The sequence below is a fragment of the Corylus avellana genome, chromosome ca5, assembly GCF_901000735.1.
Source record: "Corylus avellana chromosome ca5, CavTom2PMs-1.0".
In the NCBI taxonomy this organism is placed as follows: Eukaryota; Viridiplantae; Streptophyta; class Magnoliopsida; order Fagales; family Betulaceae; genus Corylus; species Corylus avellana.
In genome coordinates this window covers 26,884,288-26,909,864 of record NC_081545.1, presented here as the reverse complement: position 1 = coordinate 26,909,864, position 25,577 = coordinate 26,884,288, and the positions used below count along the sequence as shown (strand labels likewise).

General features: G+C 36.9%; 2 protein-coding genes across 5 annotated transcripts; one reads left to right on the top strand and one right to left on the bottom strand.

Annotated features, from left to right (window-relative positions):
- The first annotated feature begins 5,004 nt into the window (after window positions 1–5,004).
- LOC132180387 (uncharacterized) lies at window positions 5,005–12,397 on the top strand. 2 transcript variants are annotated; one of them, XM_059593187.1, is made up of 7 exons: window positions 5,005–5,406; window positions 5,996–6,321; window positions 6,784–6,969; window positions 7,105–7,206; window positions 7,289–7,363; window positions 7,504–7,620; window positions 10,971–12,397. In XM_059593187.1, exons 1-7 carry the CDS (start codon window positions 5,166–5,168, stop codon window positions 12,225–12,227), a joined length of 2,304 nt encoding a protein of 767 aa, XP_059449170.1. In that variant the 5' UTR covers window positions 5,005–5,165; the 3' UTR covers window positions 12,228–12,397. The 2 variants fall into 2 exon arrangements, with proteins under 2 accessions (XP_059449170.1, XP_059449171.1); XM_059593188.1 differs by having other exon boundaries at window positions 5,006–5,406; window positions 7,289–7,360.
- An 842-nt stretch (window positions 12,398–13,239) lies between these two features.
- LOC132182460 (tubulin-folding cofactor E) lies at window positions 13,240–25,575 on the bottom strand. Of its 3 annotated transcripts, none has more exons than XR_009440310.1 (16): window positions 25,173–25,575; window positions 22,931–23,101; window positions 21,686–21,732; window positions 21,196–21,342; window positions 21,044–21,118; window positions 19,548–19,657; window positions 19,308–19,450; window positions 19,151–19,212; window positions 16,931–17,038; window positions 16,809–16,843; window positions 15,949–16,014; window positions 14,651–14,742; window positions 14,494–14,570; window positions 14,336–14,413; window positions 13,870–14,033; window positions 13,240–13,740 (listed from the first exon to the last, which is right to left on the bottom strand). XR_009440310.1 is itself a non-coding variant. In XM_059595712.1 (15 exons), exons 1-15 carry the CDS (start codon window positions 25,483–25,485, stop codon window positions 13,935–13,937), a joined length of 1,623 nt encoding a protein of 540 aa, XP_059451695.1. In that variant the 5' UTR covers window positions 25,486–25,575; the 3' UTR covers window positions 13,240–13,934. The 3 variants fall into 3 exon arrangements, 1 of the variants encoding a protein (XP_059451695.1); XR_009440311.1 differs by having other exon boundaries at window positions 13,240–13,737; XM_059595712.1 differs by having other exon boundaries at window positions 13,240–14,033.
- Between the last annotated feature and the right edge of the window lie 2 nt (window positions 25,576–25,577).

The window sequence follows — 25,577 nt, the reverse complement described above, 5'->3', positions numbered from 1 at the left end:
TTCTCTGTTTCCTGTTCAACATAGAGAAATAACAAAAGAAAAAGGAACGGTTGGACCCTTATGGGCCATGTATTATGACTAAGTTGGACCTTTATGTAGCCCAATAATTATTTAGCCGCGGGGGCCTCATAATATGTCTTCTAAGCCTATGGTTGTATTTATAATTAAAAAACTATTGGTCTCCATATTTGTTCTATCTCATATTACAAATCAATCATTAAATTTGTGAACTTATGTAAATTCTACATAAGTCAATGGTATACCATACAAATTTAATGATTTATTTATTGAATTTGTAAGAGAATATGAAAAAAATATGGATAAATTGTTGACACCAATCATTTCTCTTATCTAGTTAACAATTTTTTATATGACCAAAATTATTACAAATCTAACTCGAAATTAAAATGGTTATAATTTAGGAGTGTGACTCATTTGATTAAAGGGAAAATTATACTTTACCCCCTCAAAGTTGTCAGGATTTTTCAATTCGACCCCCAAAGTTTCAATTTTTTGCAATTCGGCTATTCTGTCAGTCAAAGCCGTTTTAACTGACGGAAGAGTGATCACGTGCAACGCACGTCATCACTATTGATTTTTTTTTCCTAAACTGCCCCCATCCCTGTTATTCGCATCCCCATCCGTATTGGGTTTTTTTTTTTTCCCGTTTCAAGTTCCAAGCAAAGGAGGGCAAAGCCAAAACAGGACAGGTCCACATGCACCTTCTAAAGAATGGGATATATCAAATTACAGACTGAGTCATCCTCTAACTCAAAGAGAACACATTTATGTGTGATCATCCAACTGAATGCTCTGAAGTATTCTACGATCAACCATAAACAGTAAATTAGTGAAACCCAAACCAAACAAAGGAAAAAAAAAAAAAAAAAAAAAAAAAAAACCACATTCTAAAGAATGGGATACTGACATGAAACGAAACAAGCTCTAACCGTAAAGACTCCATATTGACATCACATCCATCTTCATCGCCCAAGTTAACCCAAGGTAACCCATCTGCCGAAATTTCTAGGTAACTCGCCGATGATTTCTAGGTAACTTGACGACATTGGTCAACCCGATGAGCAACCTCGGAATCGAACCATGCAACTCGTTCATCGCTAGATCCAAATCCTTGAGCTTCTTAAGCTAACCCAGCGAGTCAGGAATCTCCCACACCAAGTTACAGTCCGTGAGCCACAGTACCTTGAGATTCGTCAAGTTTCCGAGCTTCGGTGGAATCCCACCTGGAAAAATAGACTGTAAGATAGGTTAAGCACCTTGAGGGTGGAAATGTTTCATAGAAATGCCGGAATTGTCCCGTCCAAGAGATTGTAAACCAATGAGAGAACCTCAAGTTTCTGAAATCGGCCAAATGTATCAGGGATAGCTCCGAATAAATTGTTGCTCGTCAAGTCTAGGTAGACCGAAATGGGCGTGGGTCAGGCGGGTTGATGGCGGTATTTTGGGTACGAAAAGGTCAATGTCATTGTTCCATTAGTCAAAAGCAGCTTTGACTGATGAAATGGCTGAATTGAAGAAAAAAAAAATTGGAACTTTGGGGGGGTGAATTGCAAAAATTAAAACTTTGGGAGTCGAATTGAAAAATGCTGCCAACTTTGGGGGGTAAAGTGTAATTTTCCCTTAATTAAATGAGTAAGGCTAAGGTTGATCTATATACTTTTATATTTATAGGAAAAAAATCAACTTTACCCCCCTGAATTTTCAGGTGTTTTTTAATTTAAACCCCAAAGTTTAAAAATTGACAATGTACCCCCCTAATGTTTCAAAAATTTTCAATTTAAACCTTCCGTTACTAATTTTCGTCAAATTGGACGGAAATCCATGAAATTATGTAATTACCATTAGGCTTTTTGAAAAAAATTCAGATAAAATCCACTTTACCCCCCTGAAGTTTCAGGAGTTTTTCAATTTAAACCACAAAGTTTAAAAATTAGCAATGTACCTAGGGCTGTCAAGATTTACGGGAAAACCGGGGACCCAGTTTCGCCTGCCCTGCTTGCAAAACTGTAACCTCGGACTCCGGCCCCATTTTTGGCACCTAGAAACCGGGAAAAAACCGAACCGGGTGTATATATAATTATATATATAAAATAATATATATATATATATATATATATATATAGTATATATATATATATATATATGGGGAAATGCAATTTACCCCCCCCGAAGTTTCAAAATTGGCAATTTAAACCTTCCGCTTAATTTTTCCGCCAAAATCGACGAAAATCTATGAAATTACATCATTGTCCTTAGGCTATTTTAAAAACATTTCCATCCAATTTAACGAAAAAATTAAACGGAAGGTTTAAATTGCTAATTTTTGAAACTTCAGGGGGGTAGATTGCCAATTTTTGAACGTTGGGGTTAAAATTGAAAACTCCTCGAAACTTCAGGGGTACAAACTGCATTTTCCCCTATATATATATATTTCAGCCATTTACCACTCTAGGTTCAATGGGCTTATCTCTTTCTTTCCCTTCCAACCTGAACGTGGTGCATATATAATTATAGGTTTCAAATGCTAAATAACTCTGTTTATTTTTTCTTTCTTAAGTTTCATTTTTATCACGAGGTTCTTTGTGGTTTTGATAATAGTAATTTCAAATTAGTCCCCATGATCTAGTTGATTCTTTTAGATTCACGTGGAATTATCGACATGCTGAATGGCAACCTACTTAATTTTTTTTTATCAAAAAAATGGTTTTCTAAAAAGAAAGAAAGATCGGGGGTGGCCAAGCCACCCCCTGGGCACCAAGGGGGTGGCTCGGCCACCCCAATCTTTTCTTTTTCTTTTTAAGAAAATACATTTAAAAAAAAAAAAATTTAAAAAAAATAAATACGTGCCACGTGTCAACATGTGATTGGTCCACGTGGAATTCTGTTAAGTCAACTAACGGAAGACTAACTTGGTCTATTATCAAAACCACAGGAACCTCCTGTGATAAAAATGAAACCTCAGGGAGGAAAAAATAAAATTGAAAAACCCTAGGGGTGTGTGGAGTATTTAACCCTATATATATATATATATAATATTAAAATAGATTATTTTAAAAACACACACAGTCTTTTTGTCCATACATAATACATATATGTATTGGCATTGATTTTGTTGAGGGAGAGGAGTTTTGCTGGGTTTTACCGAGGGAGAAGAGTTTTGGGTTGTGGATTTCTGGGTGTTGCTGGGTTTTGTTGAGGGAGATGAGTTTTTGGTTGTTAATTTTTTGGGTTTTGCTAGAGTGTTCTTTGCCATGACCGAATGGTGGAGTTTTGGGTTAATTTTTTTATTTGATTTCATAGAGGAGTTTGAGTTTGGGTTTGGATGTTTTCTTGAGTATTTGTAACAATGGAAAAACAAGATTACTCTTGTTTGGAGAAGATGATGTTCTTGGACTGAGATGCAAGGTTTTTGTGGTTGGGTCCGACAAGAAAGTTGCCGGAGAAGGTGACTGTGGGTTTCTTAAAAAACCGGTTACCGGACCTAGTAAAACCGGAACCGGCAGGTAACCGGGACCCCAGTTAACCGGGGTTCCGGTTCCAGTTTCTCAAAACCGAGAATCAGGGTACCTCAGTTCCGGTTCCGGTTTTGGCCAAAAATCGGAAAACTGGACCGGGTTGACACCCCTAAATGTACTCCCCAATATTTCAAAAATTTTCAATTTAAACCTTTCGTTAAATTGGGCGAAATTTTTTTAAAAAAAGCCTGAGGGTAATTATGTAATTTTAGAGATTTTCATCTAATTTGACGGAAATTAGTAACGGAATGTTTAAATTGAAAATTTTTAAAACATTAGGGGGTACATTGCCAATTTTTAAACTTTTGGGTTCAAATTGAAAAACTCCTGAAACTTTAGGGGGGTGAAGTGGATTTTTCTAAAAAATTTCCGTCCAATTTAACGGAAATTAATAACGGAAGGTTTAAATTGAAAATTTTTGAAACATTAGGGGGGTACATTGCCAATTTTTAAACTTTGGGGTTTAAATTAAAAAATTCCTGAAATTTCAGGGGATTAAAGTAAATTTTCTCCATATTTATATCTCAATACAACTTGAGCTTAACTTACCGTGTTCATAAATTTAACATGAAAATAGTAGGATAAAGTTAAAAGATTTGATCATTTAATTAAATAATTTTGACGTATATAGAGTCTATAAAAACCCAACCCACCAAAACAGTCATGTCGCTACCAACAACAACTACAACCCCTGGGCCATACACCAGGGCTCGTTTGGTTCGCAGATTGGGTGTTCCGTTAGGAAAATGAATAACTATTACTAGGAATAGAAGATGACGGAATGAAATAGTTATTCATGTTCCTTATGGGAGTTGAACCAAAATTACCAAAAACTCCACCCTCCTTTTTTTTTTTTTTAATAAAAAAAAAACTCAAAATTACAGGCCACCCCCTTGCATGACCTGGGGATGGTATGACTACCCCCGGTGGATTTGGGGTGGCCAAGCTCATCAAGGGTGGCCTACCCACTGCAGATGGCGAAGGGGGAGGCTGTGGCCAGCCCCTAAACATTTAGGGGGTGGTCGCACCACCCCCGGGCCACCTCGGGGGTCCACCCCAAGGTGCTTCGGGGGTGGTGTGACCACCCTCAGGTCATGCAGGGGGGTGGCCGGCCACCCAATGGGGTTGCCAACCACCCCTGTAAATTTAGGTTTTTCCTTTGCTTTTAAGAAAAAAATGAATGGTTTTTTTTTTTGGAAAAACTTATCCATTTCTTCGTGAATTAGAAGAATAGCTATTTCTCTCATTTTTTAGAGGAATAATTATTATTGTGTATAAGAGATTAGTGATTTTCACGGAAATAACTATTTGAATAAATCCTTACTGAATAAAAGAATGACTATTCTATAGAAATAGTCATTATATTCTAAAGATTTATTCCGCAAACCAAACGGGCCCATCCCGTCACCGATAGCCCTAGTCCCTGGCGCTGAGATAAAAGGCCCAGATTGAAGTCTCACGGAAATATCTCAGCCCCAAAACTCACTCTTTATAAAATGCCTTAAACCTCTCCCACCCTCTCTTAGCCACATTCCAGCTCTCTCTCTCTCTCTGTCTCTATATCTCACTGACACGAACACAAAACCCTCGCTCTCGATCTGGTGGTAGTTTGGAGCTTCCGTGAACACTATGGCGGAGGAAGAGATTGTAGCGGTTGAGGTGATTCCCGCTGCGCCGTCGGATAACAAGCGCAAACTTGAGGATTTGGAGCCCGAAGCCCCAGAGCCTGATAAGCCGAGCACGGACCAGCTAGCCGATCTAAATGCCGACCCCAATGACGATGCACCGGCCGAGGATGCTGACGAGGCAGTTTCTTCCGGTGGGCCTGAGGTGAAGCGGGCCCGCCTCGATGACAAGCCCGACGACTCAGGTATTTATATCTAATTAGGGTTTACTTCATTGCTTACATATGTGTGTATCTGTGTAATGTGTCTGAGGGATTGTTTATAATAATTTTAGTTTTAGTTTTTTTTGATCTTTTATTTATGTGTATTTTAACCTTGAAAAATGGCCACTAATTCGATGAAAGAAAAATAGAAATGGAAAAATTCGTGCCTGAAGGCTCATTTGGATGAAAGTGAGATCTCCTAAAGTTAACTTTTTGACGAACAGGGCATGTAGTTTGTATGGGAGAGATTTCATGGTCACTATGTTTAAATTGTTTTTTTGTGAAAAAAGAAAATCAGTTTTTTTAGGAAAAGAACACATTTCAGGCATGCGTGATAGAGGAAGAGGTTGAACATTTGTATAAAGCCTTGTTTTGTCATCGTGAATGGTTGATAGACCGCATTTTGATAAGGTGTTGCGCTGTATGTTGTAGAATTTAGCCTTCTTGTGCAAATCTGCATTGAAATCCTTGTAATGTGTGTGTGTGTGCAGCAGCTGTGTTCTAATACAACATACTTCCTCTGTATGCACCTGGTTTTGTGTCTTCAATTACTCTAATTTTGGTGTTGCAGCTAATGAAAATGGGTACCAAGAGAAGAAAGAGAATGACAATGGACCTGTTGGGGAGAACAACGAGCAACCTGAGGTGGAGACTTTACAGTCAGAGGATGCTCAACCTTCAGTTGAGGAAGTTCCACCAACAGGGACCGATGGCGATGAAGGACCCTCTGTGGAAAACCCTGAGACAGGTGACACTCAACCATCTGTTGAGGATTCTGTGCCTGAAAATGATCAGGAACCACCAAAAGAGGAAAGTCAGCAACCCTCTACAGAGGTTTCTCAGCAAGAAAATGTTTCTCAGACTATGACACGCAAAATTGATGTTCCCAATAATAAGGTGGGTTGACTAATCACTTGTCTTCTAAATGATTATAAATGATAGCATAGTGTTGTGGCTTAATGCCTGAAGATGAGAATGGCATGGGGATTTGGGCGGGTGGGGGTAGTGAGAGCTGCATTCATCAACATTATTTGAAGATGATATAGCGAGTTTTAGTAAATCAATTATATCTTACAGTGTGTTGCCAAATCCAAAGTTATGTGTTGATGAATCCTATGTTTTCTGAATCTCAAGTTACATCATAAGCAAGCAACTGCAGAAGCTTTGATCAGATTGATCAGGAGGCTTTTCCTACACAGCCTCCCATATTGTTTGTTTAGACACTTCTGATAGCCTTTTTTTTGGGTCAAAAATAGAAGATATTTTTATATTACACATTTTTAAAAGTTGAACAGGCCTCTACTTATCAAAAAAATTGAATAGGTATCTGAGAGAGATATTTGCTAAATGCTGGTGCAGGTTGGAGTTCTTATTGGCAAGGCCGGGGATACTATTCGTTACTTGCAGTACAATTCAGGGGCGAAAATTCAAATCACAAGGGATGCTGATGCAGATCCATATGCTGCAACGAGGCTTGTGGAAATAATAGGAAGCTTGGATAATATAACTCAGGCTGAGAAGCTTATAAGTGCTGTCATTGCTGAGGTTTCGTACTGTCTGAACTTAGCTTTACTTGTCCACTGCTACTGCTCTCCCTCTCACAATGTGGATTTATATCTGGTTGATGTTTCTTTGGGAGATATGAAACTGATTATTTGATTTTGATGTACTTTTCTGAAGGCTGATGCGGGGGGTTCCCCTTCCCTTATAGCCAGGGGTCTCACTACTGCACAGGCTGCTGCAGCTTCTGAACAAATCCAGATACAAGTTCCAAATGAGAAGGTTATTTTTTGTGTTCTGATGACCAATAAGTATTAATTAATTAGAAACAGGATTTACTAAAGCTATAAGCTTTTTGGTCCAGGTTGGTTTAATAATAGGCAAAGGTGGGGAGACAATTAAAGGTTTGCAGACCAGAACAGGAGCACGCATCCAGGTAGTTGATACCGTATACCCTTACCTTTTGATGTATGTAAAAGTTGATGTAGACTAAATGAGGGTGGTGACTTTTTTTCTTGATTTTGTTATAGTTTTTGCATCATCTGTGCTGATAGCCTTTTTCTTTTCTCCTTCTTTCAGTTGATACCTCAACATCTTCCAGAAGGAGATGAATCTAAAGAAAGGACTGTCCGAGTGACTGGTGACAAGAAGCAAATTGAGATGGCTAAGGAGTTGATCAAGGAAGTTATGAATCAGGTTTGTATTCGACTTTGATTTTATTTTTCTAGAATGAGAAATGCAGCTAAATTATCATTGTATATTTATTTCTGCTGTGATTGTTATATTAGTCACTTCTCCTAAAAAATTAATTATGTTATTCGATTTTCGAATCTTTTACCAAATGCTCCCAGCATGTTCTTATGTAATAGATAAAGAAAATGCAATAGTGATAAGGTTGATGACTGTACGTGCATTGAGGGAGTAGTGTGTGTAAATGTCCAACGATCAGCATTCTTCTCTATATATTGTAAGACTGCCTGCAAGACTGTCTAGTGGAGTAGCTAGGATAATTACTTGACTTTTTATGCGGAAGGCTGCCAAATGTAAAATTTGCATTGCTGTACATGTGTAATACTTCAGATTTGAGCCACAGATGTTAGACTTAGATGGAAATAGACTTTGTGAGAGTATTGTATGCATCTTATTCAAGTTCTGTGGATGTTTCTGTTTATTTTGTATAATCATGTTTCAGCAGTTGAAGATGGGAAAACTTAAAGAATATGGTGATGTTGTTATTGTTGGTGGTATTTTTACCTATTCCTGTGTTTTTATAGAGTAGGATTACTGTCGATGGTCCCATGTTGTTTGTTCATGTCTTGCTTGAGTTAGTGCAGAACTGTTCTTCTCACTGGACTGGTTGAGGAGCATTTCTGTTTATTCACATCTGGCAAAGCAATCTATACTGTGGTCATGACATGGTTATCTGTCCAAACAACTGAAAATTCGCATGTCTGTGACAGTTTTTTATTTATCTAGGCTAGAGTTATTTGATAATGTTGCAATAGGAGTGAGAGACTGATCACTTAAATAGCATTCATAAGAGATTTGCGATATTGATGAATGATCCATGCCAAGGTCACTTGAATGCTGTTAGGAAGATCATATATTCAATCCAAGCTGTCGGTTGCCATGATTTATTTATCTTGAAGGTGCCAATTTCGAATTGGTTGGCTTTAAAAATTGCAGATTTGGCTATTGCCTTTTCCATGGGGTCAGCATTGCTTTCTTGGTGTAGCAATAGACAACCACTCTTCATTCTCATCCACGAAAGAGAGGTATCAACCATTAAATCTCGCGATTGCAGGATGTTAATAGTTGGTAAGATTGCTTTGAGACTTGAAAGTTAAAAGAACTAATAATGTAGTAAGACTATTATATTAACCTTAGTGCTCATTAGTGCCGCCAATGTTCTATGAATGAGATGTGTTGGAAGAAAGTGTCATGTCTGGTGAAGTCACAATGATTAAAATGTGTGGGAGATTATTTCAAAACTTGTGTCAAATTCTATGTACGAAGAATATGGTACTTGTCACATGATATGTATTAAGGTGCAGCGTAAAAGCTAAAGCATGGTTACTTGAGATGTATGCAAAAATATTGCATTTTGTTATGTAACCTAGTCTATAACATGCTATGTACACCTATATGACCTGAGCTGTCGTAATGTTGAAACATCTATCATTTATATGTGACTTACAATTGTTATTTAGTTGTTATGAAGATGTCTGAAAGATCTTGCATCTAATTGATGATGTATCTGTATTGATAAATTTGGAACTTCAAAGATTAAGTGCTAATGCTGTGTCTTTCTTGAACATTCAATTGAATAAATTATAATCTTGGTTGCTATTTAGTATCAAGTTTGAGACCATTTCATCTAATTGTCATCGAAATTGTTGGTATTTTGTATCAGTTTCATCATTTTATATCGGTAGCTTGTTTTTCTAATGTTTTTATTTTTATAGCACTCTGGAATGGTGCTATTTTTTTTCTTCATTTTTGTAGTTGAAATCAGACTTTATTTTCCGTAAATACATATATGCACTTTAATGTACTTCTAGAGTTACCTTAGCACAAGAAAGTCTATTGCACCTGCTTCTGTTTTACAATTTTGTTGAATTGACAATTGAAAGCATCCCAGAGCACTTAAAACTTTAAAAAGTCTAATATGACATTTTTGTTGGCAATGCACTTGCATATGTATGGGTATACCTGATAATAGTTTTTTTTCCCCCCGTAAAAACCACTTTTTTTTTTTTTTTTCTTTCTTCTTATAAACTTCTATGGACGTTCAAATCCCAATAAACCATGGCCATGGTATCGTCCTCAGTCACTCTCCAGATTAAGGTAAATGTATTTATACTTTGGTTTTAGCATGTACATCTATATGTTGGACTACTAGCAATTTAATTTCCGTTAAACTAAAAATGGTGATTGAATTAAATAATGAGATGAAATGAGGAAGAGAATGAAACATCCAAAGCATGGAAGTTTGTTTTAGGTCATTGTTGCTGGATACTTATTTAGAAGCATGATGGTCCCTTTTCAGGACCAAGCGGGTATGGCTATTGATGTATGCATTTTTGCATGTTTTGAAGAAATGGAGCATGGTATTGCTTTTTAGACAATGAACCAGACCAACTACTGTATCCACAAATCATAAAGGGTCTCATATTCATAGAAATGTACTGGCCTTGTAAATGAATGTTTCATTGATGAGTAAAAATGTTGATGGACTGATTGGTGTGATTGATGGATGGTATGGTCAGGTTTAATTGGGGATAGATGGAAGTTGAGAAATATATTCCACCAGGGAGGATAATTTTTTTTTGGTTTTGCCCCCCCTTCATGTGGTTGGAAATGATAGTTGTGGCAACAAATTAGTTTCTTTGTTTTTTTAAGAAAGTTTTGAAGCATGTTGTATGTTGTTTATGCATGGCATTGTTTATACATGTTTAGGATTAGCTGGGATAGATGCAAGTTCCCCCTTCATGGTTAGGAAATGATAGTTTTGACAACAAATTAGTTTCTGTTATTTTCTTTAGAAAGATTTAAAGTATGTTGTATATTCTTTCTTTATACATGACATGGATTAGATTGCATAGGAAAATCTTATCCGATACATATTCTTTCATGTGTTGTATCTTGTTGATGGCATATTGTATCACTTATGTTCCATTTCTTTCTATTTGGATATACATCTCCTACGTGCTTCTCCTGCTTGTTATGATACCTACTTTTATAACGTTGCTGTAGCAACTCTGCAGCATAAGTAGGCATTACAACTCATAGCATAACTATCTTTTTACTTTGTTGTGATGTCAGCTCTTATATTTTGCCCAAGTATCATGTGTTCCATATATCTGTTCTCATTAAAACAAAATGATGACCTGGGGCCCCTCCAATGTTTTGCATAGGAGATGTGGTTATCAAGCTCAAGTAGCAACTTTCATTCCGCTTTACCTTATAACTGTTCTTAATTTAACTGTGAACAGAACCGTTTCTGTTCTTACTAACTTTTTTCTTTATGCTTTTGCTTGGAATAGCCTGTGAGGCCTTCATCTTTCTCTGGTGGTTTTAACCAGCAGGCTTATCGGCCCCGTGGATCTACTGGTCCACCTCAGTGGGGTCCTCGTCCTACACCATATGATTATCAGCATCGGGGATCATATCCATCTCATAATTCACATTATCCACCTCCAGCATATGGGAGTTATCCTCAACAAATGGCTCCAAGAAGCAGCTATGGTGCTGGTTGGGAGCAAAGGCCTCCAAGCATGCATGGTCCACCCCAACATGCTGGTGGTTATGATTACTATGGTGGACAAGGAGGCCATTTTTCTGATAACCCAGCATCTGCCCAACATTCTACTCCCATTCCTTCACATGCTACTGGCCCTTCCCCTGCCGCTGCTATGGGCTCAGTCCAATCACAGGTGAATTACAATTATGGACAGCCACAGGGTTCAGATTATGGACATTCGGCTGCTTTTTCTCAGGCAGCACCTCAGCAGAGCTATGGACATGGATATGATGAACAGAAATATGAAAGTCATGGTCCTGCACAGCATCCCTATGGAGGACATGGAAGTTCTCAGCAGGTTTACCAACAAGTAGGCACTCAACCAGGCTATGCTGCACAACAGCAGTATGGTAAGCCACAATCATATGGCATGCCTTCACAGGGTCTGCCACAATCTTATGGCCATCCCAGGGCTACTCAACCAGGGGACATGCCTTATCAAGGTTCTGCACCTGCCCAATCATACGGCCCGAATGCACCACCTCAACAGCCTTACCAGTATCCATCTGGTGCTCAGATGCAGCAACCATATGCTCCGTATGGTTCTGCCCCAGCTGCTGACGGGTATAGTCAACCACCACCTGCATCTGGCCCCGCTTATCCACAGCAAGGAGCGCAGCCAGGTTACACTCAGCCTGGTGCACAGCAGGTACCGGGCTATGCACAAGTGGGTCCTGCTGGGGGTTACGGGCCTTATGCAACTTCGCAACAAGGTTACGCCGAGCAGTCAGCTGCTAACAATGCAGCTTATTACCAAGGGTCTCAAGATCCTGCTTACAGTGGTGGTCCTGCAGCAGCAGCCTATAGTGCACCACCAAGTGGGCAGCCAGGATACGCTCAACCAGCACCAACTCAACAAAGTTACGATCAATCTGTCCCACAACCAGGTGGCTATGGAGGTGTGCCAGCAACTGCTCCGGCAGCTTATGGGAAAACTTTGTCGCCTCAGCCCGGTTATCCTCAGTATGACTCTACCCAAATGTATGGAGCACCTCGTTGAAAATTTTAATGCAGTGCTGCATTGAGTTTGGATGGTGATCATTGTATTAGGTATCTGAGTATTTGCTAGTTTGTTTAGGTCTCTGACTGATAATGGAACTTCCGACTTTACTTTTTGCTAGAATGTAGTATTTAATGTTTTGAATTATGAAAAGCTCGCTACTTGGCTTTTGCTAGGGTCTCTGTAGTTGTCGGGAAGCATTCAACAAACTTAGAAGGAAACCAATTATTGCAATTAAATCTCAGTGGTGGTTTTCCAAGATCATTGGCCCAAGTGTACGATGCTAGAGGTCCTTCGACTTTATTGGCAAAACAATCCAAAGATATATTTTGCTCTTGGTTGAGAGATCTTTCAAGCCTAAAGGTTTTTAATTTGCAGTAAACAAATTCATGATTATAACTACCCTAATTGTCAAATCATTGATATCTCCAACAATAGTTTTTTGGGAAAGCTGCCATTATCTCTCTTTGGAAATTGGAAGGCTCAAAATTTGGGAATGAATATCTGTTAGAAGATGGTCATGGGTACTCTATGACACTGACGAATAAAAGTGCGTGCAAGCCAGATCCACAAAAGGGTGAGCATGTTTTACGAGGTCAGAATCGTTCACCGCCATTTGTTTGGGGAGACATTGAAATCTATTGAAAATTTACAGGGCTTTAACTGCTTAATTTTTAAATAATAGCCAATCTCACTCGAACAAATCACAAAAAGCACAAGGAAAGAGAATTGCTTTTATTTTAGATCTCTTGCTGCTGCACCAAAGAGGAGCAACAATCAAAGACTCTGAAGACTCTTCACATGTAAACAGCCAACAAATAAAAATGGAAACCTCAATAACCTAAAAATTGAAGTTGTTAGATATGACTTTTGGGGATTCCCACGAGTTTGTGGCGACTAAATAAACTAGAAAGCATGCATAATTATTTTTCTTTAAACTGAAAATCGTATAACTTACGTAAAAATTAAGCAGCCTATTCACATTACTGTATAATTATCAAAAGAAGCAAAAAAAATTTAAAGAAAAATGTTTTCATATGATTTTAAGCAATGCCACTCATATCAATAGCCCGACCGATGTTAATCGACATCGGAGATTGATCCAACATATGCCAATCTTGAAATATGTGCCTTTTAGTGATCAATAACAATAATTCTAAGGGAAACTTATTTGTTGGGTGACATACTATTTGACCAGGCTGATCTTCAAGACAGGCAAGTGTTTGCGTAAGCAACTGTGTAGTCTGTGTTTGTGAATCTGCCCTGCATCTACTCATTGATCATTTTCCAAACCAAGGCTTATAACTGTTCATAATGGTCCACATACCAATACACAGTTAAATTCAAACTCAAAATGTCACTTCTTTCTGATCACTGTCAACAGCTGTCCGGTGACCCCGTCTGCCGGGGTGGGCGGGGGCGACACTCGTAATTTTGACGATAACAATAGAACACCACAATACCAATTTCTGCAGAGATCTAAATCAGTTTTCTGCCTGGTTAAGTAGATCTGCTGCACAAAGAACCTATAATGAGGATCTAAATTCTCAATTACATAATCAGAACATTTAGGAAAAGGACAAATAAAATGTCAAGAACAAACATAATTCATCACATGCAGAGAAATTGCACAAAATCACACATTATTTGTCGAGGAATCATAATTTTGAAATAGTGCTTCTTCAAAAACTTTTGGATTTAGTTCTGTCAACTCTCTTCGTCTACAAGAATGGTTGTCTCATTTCCAATTCCGAGGTCCATCAAAGAATCCATTTCATCCTCGAGCAACATTGGTAAAGGAGAACCCTGAAAATTCAGGGACAAATAACTTATTAGAAAGAGATATTAATTGCAGGTGTAACCCCTCCCCAGAACGTTCCTCTAGGGTACTGAATAATTAATCTAGTCAAATTTCTTTGTTCACATGCTTTTGAAGCACCAGGGGAACCACCTTAGGCATGATATTGACATTTTGAAAATGTCAATTTTCAACATATTAGAGTAACTTCTAAGAATCATATTCCAACTGTGTGACTTCGCAACAACTGCAACTTATGGGGATCTTATTATCATCAACATTCATAAACTAAGTGAAGGAAAAATCAAACCTCTTCTTGCAGAAACAATTTCGGCTTGATAGACTTCAGCTTGAAAAAGCTTTCACAAAGAATCTTTAGCTTACCAACCTAAAAAAATGAAAGTTAGTAAGTGATCTTAAAATTCATCAAACCAGACAGAATTCTAGAGAAAAGGTTGGGAATATAACTGTAGTGGTTGCTGGCAATTTCTTTGTCAATGGGGGCTTCTCACCAATAGATGGCCCCACACATTTCAAAGTGATAGCTGCAAAAATGTTTATAATGATTGATTATAGATGATGTAAATGCAAAAGAGAAATTGACAACAGAATGTAAGATTCATACACAAGAGTCCTGAAGCCATTTTTTGTGGGCCTGTTGCTCCAACCAATGGCTTTTCATCCTCAATCCCATGAGATTTTTTAAGCTCAGCAAACCTGTAATTTTAGGTTCATAAGTTCACCGATGGAATCCAAATGTCAAAACAGAAATCAGATCTATAAGCCCAAGCAAAATCATATCAAAATGTGATGCCCATAAGGTCACGCTTCCCTGGAATTTACTTCTGTGCAACAATTCCTATGCACTATATCGCTTTTTTACTTTGAGACTTCAGTCTCAAATTTGATGATGTTTAAACCTATGCTTTAGACATTTGTAAATCGAGACCTACCTCTCACCTCCATTAGACTTTCCATCAAATAGATAATAGACTGGTTGTGAAAATACAATTAAATCCCTTAGATAAAAACAAAAAAACAAAAAAACTCACACCTCTATGGCTGGTCAGCCCCCATGGCCATGAATGGAGAGGCCATGGAGGTCTCCATGGCGATGGGTCCCACAGTCAAGCCAAACCTATGATCGACCTAGACAGATAAATTTTTTTTGGCATCAAGAGAGATTGGAGATTTAATAAGTAACTGAGTGAGTTCTTTCTAAGAAAGGTTTGGCTTGGAAAAAGAAATGAAATACGAACAAAATACTTCCGCCCATTACATTTTCTAGATACTTTCTTCTAAATACAGCTTCATAGATTTCTAAATACTTACACACATTACATTTTTATTTAAAGAAAAAAAAAATCTAATAGATGAAGGATTACTTTCAACTCACCCCCTTTATTATTTTTCCTACCGGTGAAGAAAAGCACATTACAAATAAGACATGGCAACTGACTGCTCTTCTCCTAACCCTCTAAATTACTTTATTATTCATTTATGACAATAAGTTAAGATTTCTAAAACAAAAGTTCTTGCCACTGTGCATAAACTAAAGGCTAGTACCTTGCTTAAAAGATGCTAATAATACCCTAACATCTGATAAAATACAAACCATCTATATATGTGTAAAAGTTCAAACAAGCTGATGAAACATGTGTGAAATCCAGGACTCCCACTACATCCTTAAGCAGTGAGTTTACTATTCTACACACAACTAAACTCAAAATGAAAGCCATGACACTGTTGCAAAACAAAGTGATCTTAAGCTCAATCCCAAGCTTATATCTTAGGACACGAGAGAAAAAAAAAAAAAAAAAATTCAAGTAAACCGTACTTATCTACAACCCTGCTCGTATCAAAACCATGCAAAGTTTTGCTGCGAAGCTTAACTGGCCAAACACTTAACTGGAGTAAATTTACCTGGGATGCAGCAATTTGATTTCTTCAGGATTGTCTTGCAACTTTGACATAATTAACCGAACATAACTGCAATAGAGATCATGAGTCAAAATCATCTAATATGTGAATAAATGATCTGCCATACAGCTTAGAATACCATGAAATCTCTGCCTCTCTCACCACAAATATACCAAAATTCTGGAACTGTGAATTATGTGAATGTCCCTTTATGGAACGCCAATTAGAGCATAATAAGTAACCTTGTTAAAGTGAAAATGGATTCTGGCCCTTCAGAAATTTTTTCAAAATCAATACATAACAAGGTTACCCAAAAAAAACGAAGATAAAATCCCTTCCAGCTTAGAATGCAAAAAGTTGTTCCCTTCCTGACTCTGTAACAATGCTTAAGGAACCAGAACTTAAATGACTTTAACAATCATCATTCCAGATGGCAAAAATTAGAACTGTTATAATGTCTTCCTCTTAAAAGTAATGTTTTCCTCTTAAAAGTAGTGGAACTTATAATCATAAAGCAATTCATTTTCTTCCACTAACTGTATTACACTAAGCTCAATGAAAGTGAAAGTGTTTGAAAAAAAAAAAAAACAAAAGAAAGAGAAAAACCGCATGCAACTTGAGCTCTGGTCGCAAACCCTTAAGTGAACTCTATGTGACTAGGTGTAGACAACAGGTTCTCCAAGAAGCAATTATTTCTAAAAATAAAAGCAGCAGACATTCAAAGACCCTAAAGCCCAAAACAATAACAGAGGGAGCACCTGTTACAAATATGCAGGAATGCAATAGTGAGAATGATTGCCTATGTATATGCATGCCTATAATGTAGAAAAGATAAGCTGAAGGACTGGTCGGGAAGAACATACCGAATCTCAGAATCCTTCCTCTCGCGAGGGCTTACCTGAAAAGTGAATTAGACGAGTAATCAGATTCACTTTAACCTTGAAATGAAAGCAAATGTTGACAGCATAAAACTTCCACAGTTTACCTCACTTCCATTTAGTATTTCAACTTTTGCTAAGCGTGCAACCAAAACAAATCTTGGAATACCACCTCTTCCAGGATCAGCCACTGGATTCTCAGAAAGCCTGATATCCTAAAAAAAATGTAATAGTAATAAAAAAATCAGAAACAAAAGTAGTGATCAGAAAGGAGCTCAACCACTCTTGCTGAGGGGTGGGTGGGTGGGTGGATTTTGAAGTAAATCATTAGGACTATAATTTATTTTGGAGTTGATTATAATCAGCATCAGTTTAATTTTAGCAAATCATTTGGTCCTTCAAATCACCTTAAGACCTAGTTTCGAGTTACCAATAAGAGATTAAATATGCCCAGCATTTGATTCATATCCCAACACTCAGTAAAAATGACTCTTTATATGCTTAGTCATTGCACACACAGACACAACTAAAAAGTTGCAAGTAATAATAAAGCTGAATGACAAGCTAAATCTATTCATATCATGACACTTAGTAAAATGACTCCACAGTTGTTTCATGCTCAAGTCCCTAAGCCAGCAAGAACCCCCATTTCTTAAAGAGATGGAGGTGGAAAAAGGAAGCACTTCAAAATTATGCCCCCAAAACTGAGATCCATATTTTGAATACAAAGACAGAATTAAAATACATATATATCTCCAATCAAATTTGAACTTAAAATCATTTTGGTGAGAACCTTATGTAAAGATAGCAGTAGAATCAAAATACATGATTATTTTTTTGATAAGTAATTGAAATATCATTTTTTTTTTTTTTTGATAAATAATGTATATTGAAACAACGCTCAGAAGGGCGCAACCCATGTACACAGGAAGTATATAAGAGACCCTTAATTCGAAGAGAACGAAGAGCATAAATCTAGAAATTTAGAAAAATTAGAAATAGTTGGAGTAGGCCAAGCCACTCTCCACGAATACAGCATTTGTAACACCAACTTGTTCGAATGGATCAATCCTCTCTCGTAGTCATCAAAACTTCAAGTATTCCACTCTCTCCAAATACACCACATTACACACAATGGAACCATCCGCCATATGTGCAAAGCAAGACAATTGCCTAGTTGTCCTCTCCAACTTCCCAAACACTCGCTCACCCTACGAGGCAAAACCCAATCAACACCAAAAAGCTGAAGTAAACTGCACATCTCTATTGCCACCTCACAATGTAGGAATAAATGGTCGATCGACTCTCCACCATGCTTACACATACAACACCATTCAATCACCATAATATTCCTCTTGCGTAAATTATCCAAGGTTAATATTTTCCCTATAGCCACCGTCCACACAAAGAAAGTCACTTTCGATGGCACCTTAACTTTCCAAATACTCTTTCATGTTAATCGAGATATCATTAAAAGCATAAGGCACGGTTAGGTGCATAAGATGTATACAAGAGAAGCCACCTAGTTAATAGGGGCAAAAAGAACAAGAAAATCATGGTAACTAATCACCAAAGGAGAAACAAAAGCAGCTGTCCAAAGATATAATGTATTTGAAAAATAAAGACTTCATCTCCTCCAAAGTGGATATTAAATGAGATGAAAGCATCTCGTCTTTTGCAAGCAGCAGTTCTGAAATTGAATGTATAAGTTAAAATCACACCTAGGATTAGTTCAGTTGGCCTTGCATAGGGACTTCGTTTCCCAAAACTTATATGATATCCACTGAACCATGTCAAATTACAAAAACTTATATGATAAACCGTTTCTACGATTTATTTAATTATGAAAACTAATATAATCATTATACAAAAAGATCTTTCTAGTAGATTATCCCAAAGAAAATGATATTCACTGAACCATGTCAAATTACAACTTTTCTCTATGCACCAAGCTTCAAGAATCAAGATAAGTTACTTCAAAAAAAAAAAAAAAAAAATCAAGATAAGTATGCAGTGAGAAAGAAGAAAGGAAAGAAGGGAAGGAAGAATTGCAATTTTGCTTTTGGTTATGGTGCTAAATTAAAAATTTCCAGTAATTAGTAGAATCTAATAGCTAAATTCGGCAGTTAGAAGACCTGGAGCATATAGAACAAGAAACTAGAAAGGCCCAGCTGAGAACTAAAATATGTGAGGTCTACCATTTGTGCATCCATAACTGGATTAAAACAGTCACAGATTTTAAAGTGCAGCATGGCAGCATGTCAAACGCACCTAATCCGATTTTAGCCATATTTACTAGAATAGTGATTCACATAACATAATCTTACCACCAACTTAGGGAATGTATTTAACGAGTCAACAGAGGTCAGATCTTCAATATTGTTACCTCCTGAAGCATGGAATCAGTCAGTCAACAAAACAAAAACACTAACACAACAGCAAAAATAAAGTAGGAACAATGTGCATACAAGTTAAATTTATTACCCAGAAGAAGGCAACACAAATTTTCAAATGGCATAGGACTTTCTTTCTGTAATTCATTACCACCGAGAAATTCAGGCATTCTATTTTTATTAGGATAGTAGATGCGATTCAAATTGTTCTTGTTCAAATAAAGCTGCTCCAAGCTGCTCCACATTGTAACAATTCCCACGAAAATATGGTAACTCAGCAGAAATTTAGATGGTATATAGTCCTGATAGGAGAATACAAACTTTGCTCTACCTTCTTAACTGAGAAAGCTTCAAGATTTCATCCCATTCAGCTATACAATTATCATCCAAATTCAGAAGCCGCAGAGAATCAAACCCCCGAACTACAAAGGACGATGTAGGCTGCAAAACAAAATGGAAATTGAAACAGGGCCGTAGTGTTAGATTGTTCAAGAAGTTAAGTGAAAACATAAAGCAATCATCGAGAAATAAAAAAGTTGAACACAAAAATGACAAAAAAAAAAAAAAAGTTACTATAAGAGGCGGTATGGCATAAACCAACATAGAATGCATAAGTTAGCTTACTGAAGTTTAGGAAATTATAGATTTAAAGCTAATTTTGACAACTTGGAAGGGTTGTTAATCTCTGATGTATCAGAACCTTTCTAAGTTTCACAGCCATTAAATTTGAAATATCTTATCTACAATTAAAAGCTTTTCTTTTTTCAAGAGAAAAAATACAGAAAGGTTGAAAAAAATCTGCCATTGTATCTTCAGGTGACTACAGGATTCATAATCACTTTATGAGAGATGCTTCTGCAGTTACTGGAGGTGATTAAAGGTGGCAATCTTGATCATATTCATGCCAAGCTATGCAATTGCATTCTCCCCGTTTCTTAATGTTAACAAAACAAAATCTGGATATATAAGCATACAAATAAAAAGAGGAATAAGCTAGGAATCCTGATCAGAGAGAGAAAATCAACACTATCACACAACATTAGACATTTTATAGAATCCCTTAATACCCACCCCTATTATACGACTACAAAAGCAACAAAACCAAAAGAGTTAAGATGTGATTAACTAAACATTCCATGCATCACAAACTAGTTCTCCTTCTCTTCAGTCATGTATAGATTCCTTGCAAGTGAGGGAAAACATTTTCCTTTAGGGTGTTAAAAATATTATGTAGTTCAATAAAGCTTGTCTTGGTAAATGGCTTTAGAGATTCGCGCAAGAGGAGAATTCTCTATGTCTCTCTTGTATACTTTTTGTGTACGAGGACTTTGCCCTTTTATTTCAATAAAATTATTATTCTTAAAAAAAAAAAAGGTTCTTGGTGAAAATTTTCAAGATTGATAAAGTGTAAGATGCAAACAAATGTGAAACTGTCTTAGCTTCAGATTTCACAGAGAATACACATAGCTATATTGTATTGTATTGTATTTTATGTTTCTTTTGATTCCACATACTGTAAGTCTAACTATAAAGTATGCATCATGATTTGTATTTCCTTTTGTAACATTTCTTATTCGTCATATTCTATCTTTTTTTGCAACTACATTCAGTGTGTACCATTCTTCAGTATCCTTCAAAATCATAACCCAACGCAGAAACATTTATCATAGACAGTGACAAGTACAATAATTTAATAGTGTCCAAAATATGGCATGGAAATCCTGTTGAAGCCTAGAATTTTGAGCACATTCAACGAGACAACATATAACACATTTTGTTTTCAATAAGTGAGACAACATATAACACATAGAAGGGAAAATAATGTACCAGTATTGTGCTTATAGTATTCCCTATCAGATGAAGCTCTTCAATTGCTGGTAGTGAATCTTTAAGTATTTCAATCTGCCATAGTCAACGAGACAACATATAGCACATCATGGGAAGAAAAGAGTACTAAAAAGGTAGGGAAAGAAGGGAACCTGCTTCCAATTTATGCCAGTATTATTTAAAACTAAAATGCGGATGCTTTTTAGCTGTGGCAGCTCACAAATCTCAAGTAACATTAAGTTATTAGATATATTCAGGGCTGCAAGGGATGGTAACTCATCACAGATGGTGCCAAGATCCTGTAAGAAAAGATCCATCCAGACAGGAGATAAATGGTTACTCGGCACTAATCAGGTATTAACAAATAATGAATTTTATCATAAGCAAAATAATACCCCACATGAGGTCCAAAACCAAATTCAAGTAGCACTTATTAAACATGGAAGAAGTAGCAATAAGCATCAGAACGTAGTCATGCACAACAAAACTACTTGGTAACACAAACTGTAATATGCAATGACAAATTGGGTCAATCTAGAAAGCTCTACGCACTCAAATTTAACCCTTTTTTGTGTGTAAATGATCAAATTTGACCTTAGCTAGGACAAAATGGTTATTTAATCAGTGTTTTGAAGAATATACCTTCCATTCTGAAAGCAAATTTCCAGTCAAGTCAAGCTCCTTTAGTTCTGAGATAAAAGTAGTACAAATTTAATAACAGCACAGAATAGAACTGCATGTCTAAATGATGCAACAACACGAGCTCAAAGGCCCAAAGACAGATGTTTATAAATTGATTGGTTTTATGGCCCATTACTAGTGGATAAATAAGAAAGGAACAGAGAAAAGACCTGATAAAACTTAGCTTTCTATGCTAAAAAGTGAGTTTATTGGCAATTTAGCTTACTTTAAAGTACTAAGCAAATCAAAACTATGTATCTACTTATCGTATTTTTGCCCCAGGTTTTTCGGGCTGTTTTCTAGGATTAGAAGGAACTGCTATAATGACCACTACGTGTGTTTCATTCCATTCGATCTTATCTTTGATTGTGGGAGCTAAAGTTGCCCGGGAAAATGTTTGCCTCTCAAAGAGAGAGGGTGGCATTAAGGCCGTAGCATTCAACAACAAAAAATCTTTAACCCAACAAATGCTCTCCAAACCAAGCTAGATAGTCTCCTATCACTAGGCTCACCAACCCATTCCTGTGCAGGAGTAGATGCACAAATAGATGCACACATGCATTTTTAATATATTGAATAGTAATTTGATCTAACTTATATAATCCTCAGCTACAAAAGAAAGGGAAGCATTAAGTTTATATAGCAAGAAAAGAAAGGGGCTTCAAGACCCAATATAATTATGATGGACTACCTCCAAAAGTGACTAGTATAATTATGATCATGGGTGTAGGTTTCAGTGGCTGACATGAACTGAGGATTTTAGTAGTAGGCAGCATCCCCCTCTTAGTTTTCAGTAGGTGGAACCATTCTGTTTTGGTTGTTCTCCACATTCTTACTGGGTAATCCAGGAATTTGCCTATGATTTTTTCAACTGATATTTAAATATAGAAATATCTCCTTATTTCTTCACTGCGGGCATCTGAATCTGAAAAGTCAAAATGAGTGTGTCCTGATGTGGCTAGAACAATCTAAATAAATATTCTCATAAATGTGGGTTTCATTTGCTGTCTTGCTTATTGGTCAACCCTCAATTTTGTTAATGCGGTCAACCCTTATTTAGTTAAATCCATAATGATTCTGTGAAAAATGAAATTCCATTCAGATTTAACTAAAAGATAAAAAATAATTCTAAGAAGGGAAGTGGGGAAGATTACAGAATATCCAGAGAACATATATTTGAGGGCAAGAAACATAAAACCAACTTACTTGGCACAGTTGTACCAATCTGACATGGAACTCCAGGAGTACTAACATCCATATAAGATAGTGATGCCCCGGTTAACTCCTCAAATCTACTCAGCTTGTCCTGAATTTTATCTTTACCAACAAGTTGAATCGATACACGCTTGTTGCTAGCTGATAGGACATACATATCATCTGCAGCACAGCAATCAACACAAAATTCAAATTAAATTTCCAAAGTTTTCTAAATAATACTTATATCCAACTAAAAATTGACCAATCAGGTCTTTAAACTTTCACAAAATACTTCATATCAGATACATTTTCTAAATATCCTGCAAGTACAAATCTGAATCCACCTTGGACTCGAAACCTTGGACTCATAAATCTAAAACACAAGAAAAAAATTCAATTAAATACTTTAACAAAAAAATCTAGACACAGAAAAGAGGTACTTCCAATATTTTTCAATAATTCCACCAAGAAAATTATTTGTACTGGAAATTCTACTAAAATATTTAAGCCTTAAGAATTTTGCTATGAAGTAAATTAAAAATTACTAAAATCTTATAAAACATTGCATACTAAAAAAAAAGTTCAAGCAATTCTTTAAATTTGAACTAGAATCAATGCTAAGAAATTTTAAACATAAAAACTGTACTACAAGTTCATACTGTATTCTCATACTAACAGCACTACAAAAGAAAGAACAAATTGTTGATTAAGAAAAACATGAACTTCCTATCCTTTTTTTTTTTTTTGTATTTCTAGCACTATGTTTGGAGTAATGCTACAAGTCCAGCTTGTGTTACTTTTGTGTCCCTCCAAGGATGATGTGGCTCTTAAAATCACCACTGGACTTGTGATTGATCATTATTGGATTTTAATCAAATTGTGATTTTAAAAGCCACCTCATTGTTGGAGGGACACAAGAGTAACACAAGTAGAACTTCTAGAATTACTCATATGTTTGGTTTACCACTAAAGAAAGCAAAAGAAGACAAAATTTTGAAAATTTACATCTTTCCTTTGTTTGTCCAGTAAATGAGAAGGGCAGGGAAACAAAAGAGAGAGGAAAACAATTCAAAAAATTTCCTTAGAGGCCACCAAAATTTTCTCTTCAAAATAGGTGACATCTGAAGTGAAAATTGGTTACAAGAAGTTATCAAAAGTATCTTCGCTTCTCTTCTCTTTATTTTCCTTCCATTTTCTCCTCGTAACCAAACAGGAGGAAGTATTATAACATTCTATTCTTTTCTTTTTTCTTCTTTTTAATTTTCTCTTGTAGAAAGTGAACCAAACAGGGTGTAGAACTCCAGCCATGCTGAACAAATAACTAGAAATAACTTGAACTCATACTTTCCACATGCATTTGAAACAAAAATAGAACTTTACCTCTCATTAGGCCTATTTTGTACCATTTTCTTAGACACCAAAAAAGACAAATAGAAACTAAGGCCATATTTCTTTATATGAATTTTTTTTTTTCTCCAATAAATGCAACCTAAAATTTCTTATGATTCTAAGTATCTCACATGGTTAAAGTACAATCCTAACCGTGTGTATATAAGCTCTTTGACACATTTCCCTTGCAAATCAGTTTTTAAAGGTGAGTCGTATCCAAGGTTTGATCATTTAGTTTAATAGCTAGCCACCGCTTCGAGTGTGGGATTGGGCGCGACTTGTGGAGACTATGTATGGCCATAGTGTTAACTCATTAAATACTGGTAAATGAGTGGAATCAGCAAAAGATAAATTACTACCATCAAGTCAATGTCGATAAAGTGGGCAGTTGTGGACGTTGGCTAGGAAGTGTAGTGGTATGTTACGATTCTAAGTGTCCCACATTGCTTAAGCGATCCCGATCATATGTATATAAGTTCTTGGGCACCCTCCCCTTGTAAACCAATTTTCGAATGTGAGTTCGTTTGTATCATAATTCATAATGCAAATGTAACTGAAGCCATAACTTAAACCAAGAACCTCATTTCGCACACTGCACAACACGAAAATGTAACTTCGAATTCGAAACCAAAATAAAATCAATTTTCTCTCTCATTTTCCACTCTACGTCACTATTTTCTCAGCAACCAAACAAAAATTCTAGGTCCAACCAAGAACGCCTGTACAATCGAACAACTTAAACCAAGATTCTCATTTCGCATTTGAAACCAGCAGACGAAATCAATTCTCTTCATCTCTCATTTTCCCTTCTTTTCCACTGATCTCTCAGCAACCAAACAAACAAACGAAAACCAAAGCATACCTTCCTCTTCCTTGGTGGAGTGGCCACGGTATCTTAGCTGGAGAGCTTCGAGCAGCGAAATTCCCGGGCTCAGACTATGAGCCCGCACGAACGAGCCGGACCGGTCCGACCGGGCACGGAAGTATCGGAATCCGTTGACGGAGCCGTCGTGCTTGGCGTCCCCGGAGTCCCAGTCCACCCCCACCCACGTGCCCGAGTATCCCTGGATGGGTCCCACGTATTTCACCGTCCCGGTTCTGCGTGGATCACCGACCGAGTGGACTCGCTGGCCCACTCGGAACTCGGAATTCGACTCAATGGACCCGTCCTGCATCTTCTTGTTCTGTTTACTCTGTGGAAGATCAACGATATGAGTTTCAAGTTTCAAGGGAAGCGTCGTGGTTTCTGCATTTCCGAATTTTACAA

What these genes read in the sequence shown, in the direction of transcription:
- LOC132180387 (XM_059593187.1), top strand. Translation starts at nt 5,166, where the DNA reads ATGGCGGAGGAAGAGATTGTAGCGGTTGAGGTGATTCCCGCTGCGCCG. An exon ending in TGACAAGCCCGACGACTCAG is followed by an intron (nt 5,407 to 5,995) that starts GTATTTATATCT and finishes TTGGTGTTGCAG; the next exon opens with CTAATGAAAATGGGTACCAA. An exon ending in TACAAGTTCCAAATGAGAAG is followed by an intron (nt 7,207 to 7,288) that starts GTTATTTTTTGT and finishes TTTTTGGTCCAG; the next exon opens with GTTGGTTTAATAATAGGCAA.
- LOC132182460 (XM_059595712.1), bottom strand. Translation starts at nt 25,485, where the DNA reads ATGCAGGACGGGTCCATTGAGTCGAATTCCGAGTTCCGAGTGGGCCAG. An exon ending in ATACATTCCCTAAGTTGGTG is followed by an intron (nt 17,039 to 19,150) that starts GTAAGATTATGT and finishes CATTTTTTTTAG; the next exon opens with GATATCAGGCTTTCTGAGAA. An exon ending in AATTGTTTCTGCAAGAAGAG is followed by an intron (nt 14,034 to 14,335) that starts GTTTGATTTTTC and finishes CTGAATTTTCAG; the next exon opens with GGTTCTCCTTTACCAATGTT.